General features: G+C 33.4%; 2 protein-coding genes across 2 annotated transcripts in view; one reads left to right on the forward strand and one right to left on the reverse strand.

Moving 5' to 3' along the window:
* The window catches only part of LOC138127231 (delta(3,5)-Delta(2,4)-dienoyl-CoA isomerase, mitochondrial), a 108,181-nt gene that overhangs the window by 15,561 nt on the left and 80,665 nt on the right, over nucleotides 1-11,955 (forward strand). The window lies entirely within an intron of this gene.
* LOC138127175 (proline-, glutamic acid- and leucine-rich protein 1) lies at nucleotides 1,191-7,111 on the reverse strand. Its single transcript, XM_069043050.1, has 8 exons — nucleotides 6,636-7,111; nucleotides 3,627-3,898; nucleotides 3,321-3,574; nucleotides 3,089-3,271; nucleotides 2,932-3,030; nucleotides 2,454-2,666; nucleotides 2,279-2,390; nucleotides 1,191-2,014 (listed from the first exon to the last, which is right to left on the reverse strand). Exons 1-8 carry the CDS (start codon nucleotides 6,937-6,939, stop codon nucleotides 1,235-1,237), a joined length of 2,217 nt encoding a protein of 738 aa, XP_068899151.1. The 5' UTR covers nucleotides 6,940-7,111; the 3' UTR covers nucleotides 1,191-1,234.

The following is an 11,955-nucleotide window of genomic DNA, read 5'->3' on the forward strand; positions in this document are numbered from 1 at the left end:
GGGTTGCTTAGGTAACAACAAATTCACCTACATTTTGAACAATGATAAATAGACATTGATACACGATTTATGATAGCAACGAAACAACAACAATTGACCATTTCTACCGGGTGATCAAGAAGGACTGTTTAAGTTGGCAGTACAATTGAGAAAATTTTTTAATTCGGTTATTTATAACACTGCAACTGGATATGTTTTGTTGGTTTATTTGACAAATATCTGATATAGGTATAGCATTAACAACGACAAGCCACCAACAACCGGAAGTTACTCCTGTTATACGATTTAAAATACGATCCAGTGTTACCAACTTAAACAGTCCTTCTTGATCACCCCGTATATCAACGATTAATGACACAGATTACCTCGGAAAAGGTATTTCAATTTGCTTTTTTTTGTTATAATTTTCAGATTTTAGTGCAGATATAATAAAAAATAGCCTATGATACACGTTTATAAGGGCCTTTAAAGCACTTGCGACGTTAAAAGCACTCCGCTACGCGTCGTGCTCTTAAACTCGTCGCGCGTGCTTTAAAGGCTTCCTTATAAACTTGTATCATAATATACTATTAACCTCGGTACAGGTTGCAAAGACACACTTGTCATTTGCAACAGCATTTTTTTCATATTTCATACATCTACATGTTTTTGGATTTTTTTTTCAAAAATTAATAGATACTTTACTTTTCTGAATTTTGTGCGTTACTTTATCATATCGATGTGGGTTTCGAGTAACAGGCGACCTGAGCCGATATCCGTGTGGCGCTGACCGATGTAGAAAACACTCCTCACCCTAGAATCCGAGCGGCTGACCTTCAAACTGATCCGCTCCAGAACAAGAGGATATTCCTGGAATCCTCTGAACAATTTGAACAAAAAGATTACCGAATGCTCCATGCGTATGTCAAGCAGAGACTGCAGACCCACCTCACCGAGCGACCGAGCAGAAGACTTTGCGGATACCCACGAGGGGTATATATGTATGCACCATTCAACGTGAAAACCTCCGTGCGCACTAAAAGGTGTAAACTACCTATTTCTTGTAAAAAAAAACTCGACCTCTCAAGTAGGTACTTTCTCCTTGTGTGCGGTTATTATCATTACGTGAATTCTCATAGGTACTTTCTAAACGAACATTGAAGAGGAAATTTTTGTTTTGAACTGGGCTTCCACAGAATAATAAAGAAACCTTCAGAATGGGTAGGATTTATTTAAGTTTAAATATATTTTTTTTTTATTCTTGCACGACGTCTTGAAATGAATTAAACATATCTTCTAAATTATTACCTACATCTACTTCGTCAATTTTCTTAAGCGTGGCAGATTCGTTCTCCAGTACTGGCTTGGAAAAAGATTGTTCTGCCTTATTCTCACTTGCCTCTATCTGATTAACCTGCGCAGGTTTATCTAATTCTTCCATTCCTAATTTAGGCAAAGGTTCTTCTACTTTATCTTCAGACACAATTTCAAGTTCTTTCTCTTCTTCCTTGTCATATTCTGTGATACTTTCACCACTTTTGATATCACTTTTATCTGTATCATTTGATCGGTTAATCAAAATATCACTGATAATCTTTATTCCTTTTTTGGTCACATTACTGTCATTGTTTGGGTGTTCTTCACAATTGGTGGCGTTCTCTTGATCGGTTTCAACACACATACTGTTTTCTTCTTCAATATTCATATGTAAAAGATTGTTGTGACTAAATTCTTGATCCAACGCTGGCCTCAGATCCGGGATATACAGCGTACTACAGACAGGCTGACTAATTTTTTCCAATAGTTGCAATCCTATAGATGATATTTTTGATATTTCCCAATTTAAACTGTTCAAACCCCTATTCAATACAGCGACAGCTAGTTGAATTGAAGGTAAACATTTTATATTTTCTTGGTTAAAAAATGAAATTATAACTTCATACAATTTAACTTGACACGAAATGTCAGTGTACGGTTCAACAATTCTATTTTCTTGTATGTCTATTACGATTTTCATAATAGTATTCACCACATCCTGAAACGACAACATACAATGCGATTACTTTCGGTTCAGGATTGCCCGTTAAATTATATTTTTCTGATCGGCGTTAACATATTTAAATGAAAGAGTGTCTACATATGGTGTCACAATTATAAATTCTATTTTTAGAATTGTATGATAGGTTTCTTTATCATAGCAGTTTTTATTAAATCTTGAATAAAATATTTTTACCCAACCACTTGCATCCAGTAAAATTTTGTTGGTACGGTCAAGAAATGTAAGCAATTCTTTAATTACCTGTAACGTTTGGTTGGCTGATACGGTGTTTGCTGTTAATAAACACTTCAAAACATCCAAAGCATATATGCAACTGCTTTTCTTAATTAAACTCCCATTATCGATTGATTCTCTGTAAATAAAGATCGATGGCTTATTTAATATTACAATTACATTCATTTACATAAAATCATACAAACTGTTACTGTTGTTTGTCAGATGTGAGTTTTGTTGTGGCTTCATTTTTCTCTTGTTGGTAATATCAAGATTTAACACAATGTTTTTCTTAACTGGAGAAATATCTTTTAACAGAAGAGGAATTAGAGCTTCATGAAAATGTGATTCATTTACAGACTTATTTAAAGACAGCCAGGTAATTATTGACTTATAGGTAAATGTTCTGTAAGACCTGAAAGAAAATTACATTAGTACATATTCCACTTCATTTAATGAATGGATTCATAAAATAAATATAAGTGTATTAAATTAATTCTAATTTAAGTAAAATACATAAAAAATGGTAAACATTTATGTTAAAATTTCGCTAGCTTAAAACAAATTACTAATGAGACAGTGATAGATCACTGAAGACACTACAAACAATAATACACGAGGTCCGATAAAAAAAAATGTGACAGTGGTAAAGCTGTTTTCAATAAAAAAAAAATACTTACATGTCAATCACAAAACACTGGCAACTATGGATCCTCCTTAATGTATTTAAAAGAAGATTCTTCAATACGTGGGAAAATGGTAACAAATGTGGTTGATATCTGTATAGCAAAAAAAAAAAACTGTTGGATGCACTTATCACATGAATTGCTATCATACCTGATCACAAAAATTTGGAAAAGTTTAAGCAATTGTATTTGAATTTTATTCAGTAATAAATACTGATTATTTTTTTCCACAAAAACACTCGTTTTTGATAAACAAACGTGGATATTCAACCCCCTGCTTATAACATCTATAACATGCTTTGGCACAACTTGCTTTTCAACAGAAAATCGTTTCCTAAAAGATATGTGCTAATCTATTGCCAGAGGTAAAATTTTTTTTTTACATAATCATTGTTTTCATAAATAGCAAACAATTTATTATCCTATTAGCTTCTACTTCCAACTTTTTGTTAGGGTCACAATCGTGGGCTAGCTGATTAAACATAAAATTTTCTTCCGTCAATCTTTGTGGGTTATTAATTTCGGGAATATCCTCAAAAAAACTATCGTACAAACTTTGCACTGTAGCACATAATTTTCTAAAATGAAGTGAAAAATTGTTAACATAGTTTATCCCATTCACACCACCACCTCCTGTCTAGAAAAAAATACAATAATTTGTATGTCTTTTAATTGATGTAGAATTTTACTTCAAGGAAACATAGAAACGCAAATGCGGCGTTTTCAATTCCTTTTTCAAATGGATTTCCTAAACAATCAGTTAAAAATTGCTCCATTTTTTGTTTATGGTTACCAAACCAACTGGGGTATTTCTTCATGCACTGAATTAGGCAATTTAAACCAACTACCTTCTCTTCGGTGTTATGATAATTCAGACACGTTTTTAAGGTGCTATTCATATATTCACCACAAAATTTTTTGTCAAAGGACTCCATGTTAGAAGTGTTCTTGAGAATCATTGCTGGAAGAAGACAGTTGCATAAAGGAATAGAATTAACGTTATTGTTTTGCGTGAAAGAAAGATGTAGTGGAAATGAAGATGGCAATGCATGGCATTTCAAGAATGTATGTCAAAAGCGTAATTGTTAACATGATTAATTCAATACACATTGGTAGTTGAAATTCAAAAAGGTATATTATTGTACTCATGTCATATCGTGAGGACATTCCTTAACATTGACACAGAACATAATACACAACAAAGTCAAAATGCGGAAGCGAGACGCCGGTAATTATGTTGATAAGCACTGCACTATTACTTGAGGGATAGTAAATTGAATTAATCATGTTAACAATTACGCTTTTGACATACATTCCTATAACCTCATGATTGGAAGAAGTTATTAGTATGTACCTAATAAGAATACAGCAGCAGTAACAAAATAAACAAGGCAAAAATGAATTGGGAATTTTTCCATTTTTGAATTTTTTATAAATGCAGTTTAAAATTTGTAATGAAATGTGTTAGAAATATAAATACAGGCTGTCCCAAAAATGGCGTACTAACGGTGCACTACGGTGTAGAAGAGACTACCGTAAACGTAAGAAAAATGTTTAAAAAATTCTATTGGACTTATTTGCTGATTTAGCGGTTCTTGAAAGTGGCACTTAACAGGAAAATTATTTTGAAATATATGTATTAAATTCTCATGACAGCTACCTCTAATCGTACATATTATCACAAAGTACAGGATTACTCACTATCAATATCTAATCCTGCACAATAGTGAATTTAGAAGCTTTGGAAATCGAAAAAAATATTTTAAATCCACTACGGTAACATTGCAAGGTAATGATGTACGAGTACATCTTTGTTTACATTGTATTACCGTTAATAATAAAAATAATAATAATTAATTTTTGTCTGAAAATTTTTGTCCATATTTTTTTCGTGTACATTTAAACATCCTGAAAACGGTAGTAAGTAATTAGTACGCCATTTTTGGGACACCTGGATATACACATTAAATGTAATGTTTCAAGTATGTATAGTGTTCCCATTTATAATTTGGTTTTACTACCAGCCCTGTTGTCAGGGAGTTATAATCTATTCCATCTTAAAAAAAACGATAGGTTGCCATGCTTTAATTTTGTTAAATTGGCAGTACTGAGGAAAGTTGTAGTTATATTTCATTTCATTTTGGTTGTAAATCTTTTTTCACTAAATTTCAAATGCTATGTTGCGAGATGATTCTAAAACAAAAAATAAATAAAGTTATCAATAAATGTCATTTTGACGTTTTTCTAATTTATTTTAAATTAGACAACACAAAGTAATAATTTAAAGGGTTTACTACAAGTGCATAATGCCAAAAGTTGTGTTTGTCGAGACCGTTGTCTGCGCTGATCTCATTATAGTCTGTGCAATACGTTTTTGGTGAGACTAGAGGCGCTGTGGGTCTGGGACTTACAGAAAACTGTAAATTGACGTTTGTCGTTTTCACCACAGGTTCCACATTCGCTGTTAACATTAAACGTCAAATAAACGCGTCAAAAATGTCAGAAATCAAAGTTCATGGCAGAACATCTCAGTAAAAACAGTTTTCATGAATAATTTTGACCGAAAAAAAATAATATCTACCTCCAACGATGGGTCAAAATTTTGCAGAGACCTACAATTCCTCAGTTTATAGCGCCATCTCATAGCGTTTTTAGTTTGGCCGGCGTACGACCTTGCTCTATTGCACAGACTAGAAGTAGAGAAAATCAGCGCAGACAACGGTCGAGACAAAACATAGTGTGTTGAACGGCTAGACACATTTTAAACGAGATAGGCCCGATCTAAGTAATGATGCGATTATTAACAGATTGATGAATATAGCATTTTAAATTTATCTAGTGTTTAAGAATATGGGGGAGGATTGGGGCAATTATTTTGCTTTCCAAGAAAAATTGTGGAATTCCCTATTCATTTTTGCCTAGTTTATTTAATTAATAAAACAAACAAAAAACCGATAAAGGATGGTTATGAAAAACAAAATTTCAAAAAACGTGTGATGTAACTTAATTCACTGCCAAGTGGAAGTGGCAAGTGCAAATTTACACTTTTTATTTTTCCAAAATCGTTTTTGTGCAGAATTGAAAATATTCATATTTTCAAAATGGGAATGCAGAAAACTGTGTCTGGGTTTACCACACAGAATCTTGTTTATTGCAGTTTCAAGAAACTACTCTTCATCATTGTTGATATTTTAATCAATGTTATAGAAATACATCTGAGGTTTTATTTCCTATTGCATCTCTGCTATTGCTGCCCTTTATCTTTTTTTTTAATTTTACATGTTGCTGAAAGTTGAGTGAAGAAAAACCATGCTTAACATGAATAATAGTTTAGTTACTTCAATGTAAAATTCAAAAATAAATTTAACAATGTTCTTAATTTAAAATCAATACTTTTATGTTTTAGTCATTCATACTACTACCACCATTCCCCCACTTTTCATCTTTTTCATAAAGTAATAGTAAAAATTCTCATTTCTAGATATACCTAATATTAGGTGTTTTTTAAATTTCACCTCAAAGTAGGCGTTGAAGAGTCGACGCAAGAGTGAACGCACCACTCGTGTAAATGCGTAATATTTAAACAGCTGATCCGTGTTTCGTAATCCATATAATGTGTTCACAATCCACTCTTCAACGCCTAGGTTGTGATGAAATTTAAAAAAAACACCCGACATAATAAGCTAAGTAAAACATACCTAAAGCGTTTAATTTCAGTTCTTTGTTAGGATCTTCTGAGTAGTGTACCATGCAGTTATTAGACCAGTGAACAGCATTTTCTGCAATAACATTATAGGAACAGTACGGCACTAAAGCTTTCACAAGTTCTAATCCTACAAGTAGTGTCTTGCTATTTGTAAGTAAGTTATTTATTGTCAAGATTGTGACTCTTTCAAATTCTGGGTCTTTTATATTCCCGTATATGTAATGCAGTGTATACTCTAACGATTCACTTGTTGTTGATGAAATTTTAAGTTTTAACTGATTTGTATCTACAAGCATGTTGAATAAAAATTATATTAAAACTAATTTGTTCCACAATTATTAGAATATGGTTAAATATTGTAATAAATCTATTGCAAAAACTGATCCACTGACACAACCACGAAAATAGGCTATAAATTTATTATATTCGGATACAGGTTATGCGGGTTATGTTTTGCTACAAAGCGTGGTTACACACAGAACACAAACCTTACAGGTTAAGGTTATGTTACACATGCCATCATGCCATAAATCCATAAACAAACATTTTCCAGATGCTGAGATGCGCGAGTCCGGCGAAAATTTTTATTTCCAGTCAAATTCAGAGGGCGCTGTTGATGCACAAACAATAAAACAAACAATATAATATGTACAAACAATCAAACAAATGGTAAGGTCAAATGGCTGTTTCTCTTTAATTTTATATCCGATGACAAATATAATTTGTTTCAAAATCAAAAATAAGTTAAATAAGGTAAGTTTGTTACCTTATACCCCAAACACCCTGTATGTTGTTTCGTTTCAAAATCAATTTTAGTTTCTGGCGGCATATTTAGTATTCAAAATTACTTTTGAAAATTCTCCTTACACACAACATGAAAAACGTTATTTCCCTAAAAGTTCGAATTCTAGGCCGTAATTTATTTTTGACATGATTATATAAATTGTTTCAAAATCAAAAATCTACCAACACTGCATTCTACCTCGAAAATACAACCGACAACGTCGCCAACTTTTGTTTTTAGTGTGTTTGAAAGGGTCAGAAAAACGTGGGGTTATGAAATAAAACTGCTGACAGCCGTTTTGGTCGTAGTTCATCGTGTTTTTTAAATTCTTCGAAGCACTTAATGAACGCTCGCTTTAATTTAGCGGTTAAAAGATTCCTTGTTTTTCGAGGCATTTTTATAATTTGATATTTGTGACACAAGACACTTAGGTGTTCTGTGCAAGACACACTGAAGGTCAAATTTTGGCGGAAGGTTAGGCCAACCCAGAAAAATGAAACTTATTCTAGGGATTTCTTTTTTTCTGCCAACATAATTCAACAGGTGGTGGATTTTTGATTTTGAAACAGATTATACATATACAGTTAATTTCAAAATTATAGAGTACACCTCAAAAATCAAGAAGTCGATTTATTACAGTTTTTTCCACATGTAGAGATGCCTTTTTGAAATTTGAGTGTCATATTTTTTATATAGGTTAGGTAAGTTTGACAACATAAAATGTTGCTGATGTTTTAGAACACCGTAATAGTGTCTGTTTTATTCCCTGCACGGTGCTCTTCGCGATGTTATCACAGTGGGCTACCCTCCGGATCGACCACCCTTCTTCTAATTTGGAAAGAATGAGCACTTTCGCGTTTTCGGTTAGATCAGGTATTTTGTTTGTCAAAATTGACATTGATCATTGACAAAAAATGTAAGTGCATTTCACACTGTAGAAAATTAGGTGTACTCTATAATTTTGAATTTAACTGTACATATACATTTCATGACTAAAAAAATAATCAAGAAAATAGATATTTTTAATAAAAAAAAAAAAACATGAGAATCGACATGTTACAGCTTCAGTAAAAATTTTAATAATTTTGAAGCACCTTTTACATTGAAGGGCAGGCAGAAAAGAGTGATGCATTACAGCGAAAGGGAAAAGGGGCGGTTAAGGGAAATAAGGTAGAGCTCGTGCCAACTCTCATGATCGATGACGCAGAAACCAAAATGCGTACCGAAGCGGACTTACTATTTAAACTAAAAACATCGGTACCATTTTATCACGCTTTACAGATTTGTGGGCTAATTTATGTTGATATTTATTTAGCGACAGGTCTCTAGATAATGTCCGGCATTCTAACCCAAACCGTTGGACAGTGTAAAATGCAAATTTGGCGCCACCCTGAAAATTCTAACCAAACGACTGATGTTTTTACGTTTCACTTATTGAAATTGGGCTCCGCCTTCGCGCAGCTTTTGTCAAGGTCATCGATCATGACAGTTGGCACAAGCTCTAGGATAGGACAAGATAGATGTAGGCGATGCAGGATTGCACTGATTGCAGAGTTATAGATGGACATGAGATGATGCTTGATCTTTCAGAGGACTTTATGATCAATGTTTGTCACTAATATGTTGATAAATTGACCAAATGTGTGCCGATCGTGGAGGGAGTATACCTACTCCTTCCACGGTGCCGATAGAGTTGTACTTGTACAGTTTAACTCGTTTGACCAGTTAGAGCGGTTAGGTAATTAGCTGATGGTTAAACCGGCCAAAGAGCCAAACCGACCAACCTGTTTGGCCAGTTAAATCTCGTCAATTAGTTGATGGTTACGTTACAGTATTGGTTAATTTGTTATTCGTCAGTTTATTTCTTTGGCTGGTTTGGGTTTATAACCGATTCAAGCATCAGTTAATTATCCAAATTATCTGCTTTAACTGGTTACACTAGTTATATCTACTGTACACTACACGCACTACGTCACGATACACAATAGTAGAGCCGAAGAGTAATTGTGAAGGAACACATTGAATAAATAAAGAAAAGCGATTTATACTGTTATATTAGTTTATTGATGTTAAAATGTCTTTTTATAGTAAGTTAATACATATAGGTATAAGGATTCTTCACATTTTACGTTTAATTTTAGAATAATGTACGTAAAACATTGTAAAATATCTATCTATCTGATAATTCTTAAACTAATCTTAATTTACCCTTTGAGAACGTTTTCTTATCGCTTTATATGAAATTACATTTGAACCACCCTATTTTGCTTAAAGTGTATTTTGAAGTATGCATTTTCAAAGTTTTTCTTTGTTTCGTCTACATTTCATTTTTCTGAAATAGGTACGTGTTTCGTAAGCATGTGGGTTTTTAAAGTTTGTATTTCTTTAGTTTTATATTCACATTTATCACACTTAAACGATATTATTTTTTTGGAAGAAGCATGTTTTGTAGACATGTGGGTTTTTAAAGTTCCTATTTGTTTAGCTCTATATTCGCATTTAGTACACTTAAACCAAAATGTTTCATCGTCGGACGCGTGTCGTACAAGTTTATGTGTTTTTAAATTTCCCTCTTGTTTAGCTTTGAATTCACACTGATCACACTTAAACCATTTAATTTTTTTGGCAGATGTATGCTTTGCTATTTTATGCGTTTTTAAATTCCCTTTTTGTTTAGTTTTATATTCACATCGGTCACACTTAAACCATTTTATTGTTTCACTAGGAGACGTATGTTTTATAAGTCTGTGGGTTTTTAAGGTTCCTTTTTGTTTGGCTTTATATTCACACTGATCACATTCAAACCACTGTATTTTGTCGGAAGAAGATGTATGCTTTGCAAGTTCATGCGTTCTTAAAATTCCCTCTTGTTTGGTTTTATATTCACAAAATTCACATTGAAACCACTGTATTTCACTAGGAGACCTGTGTTTCATAAGTACGTGAGTTTTTAAAATTCCTTTTTGTTTAGCCTTATATTCACATTGATCGCACTCAAACCATTCTATTTCATCCAGAGGCGTATGTCGTACAAGTTTATGTGTTTGTAAATTTCCCTTTTGCGTGGCTTTGTATTCACACTGATCACACTTAAACCATTTTAATTTTGTTGGAGAGAGTTTCGCTTTGATGTGAGTATCTACACTGCTCATTGCGCTATTATTCACTTATTATGTTATCTCTGTTATGTTATACTCTTATTATTCTAAATCGACACTTTATTACATTAAAGCTGTTTTTACACGGATCATGCAAAGAACACTCCAGAACACTCTAATTTCTAACCTAACCTCGCAAGTAAAAACGCGGTAAAAACTAAAAAGGCGGGTAAAAGCACGGTAAAAGATTAAAGTTAGAAAAATCAAGGCCACTGCACTACTGCAGCGCCACTACGCCAGCGACGTAATCTGTTTATGTTTGAATTTTAATTAATTGAACATCAACGTAAACTCGTAAACAGGATTCATATTAATCAATCGAAATTTTTTAATAACAAAATGAAGATTTTAATATAAAAAACACCTAGGTAGGTGGGTATACTCCGTAGAGGGATATGGAGGGAACACTCTTCAAAAAAGTGGTTACGACCGCGCTTTTCTGTAGACCTAATAAAAGGTCTCCAGATGAGCCGAGAGAAACCGAAATTAACGCAGATATTTCATCTTTCCAGTGGCGTCCCTTTAACTTTTTTTCTATGGGACAATTTTTGTAGGAATTGTACGAAGACGACGCTAAATATGTAGTTCAAAATAAAAACAGATCAGAGTTATACAACTGAAAAAATACAAAGACAATTCACCAACCGGTTCACGTGTAAAAAACCAAATCCCAGTAAAATGACGGAACACCGACGCCTATGAAGCATCTGATGCACAACGACCCTCCACCCTCGTCACGAAATTTCACGAAGTACTGGCGGTCAAAATTAAAAGGCGTCATAAAAGGTCTCCGCACAGGGGTGCGATTCTCGAATAAATGCGAAGGCTATTCGTATGCGCAAAGTGGTCAAATGCGAGCGATTTGCCAGAATTGGTATTCTCGAACTACATTTCCGTTTGCGTACACCAAAATCTGCGAACGGAACGTTGCGAGTGGTCCACTATCACTCGCAAGTAATTGCGTGTGGTGTGCAAGTTCAATTCTAACATTTCTAACCTAACCTCAGAGATAACTTCTAATCTTAAATAAGTGTATCTAATAAATGCTTGAACAAGTGAACATTGTTGTTGTTGCTGTGTAAAACACAGATGTAATTCGCTTCAACCACTTTTAGACAACAACTTCCCAGATTTCGAATATTGGGAAACAATCGTGGGAATAAACATATAAAATCAAATTTTTGGTCATTTTAGACATGTCAGGTCAGGCAGTTAAAAAGTAAAATAGACGTTTAATAAAGGGCATTTTAGTCCGATTAGGCAGAATTAATAATGCGGTTAGAATTATCTTAATTAAGCCAGAAATCATTTACAGGTTGTTTCCTAAAAAGCGCCGCAAACCGTAGGTCCGTTATTTATTGTCCGATTTT

This window comes from Tenebrio molitor, chromosome 1 (genome assembly GCF_963966145.1).
Source record: "Tenebrio molitor chromosome 1, icTenMoli1.1, whole genome shotgun sequence".
Lineage (NCBI taxonomy): Eukaryota > Metazoa > Arthropoda > Insecta > Coleoptera > Tenebrionidae > Tenebrio > Tenebrio molitor.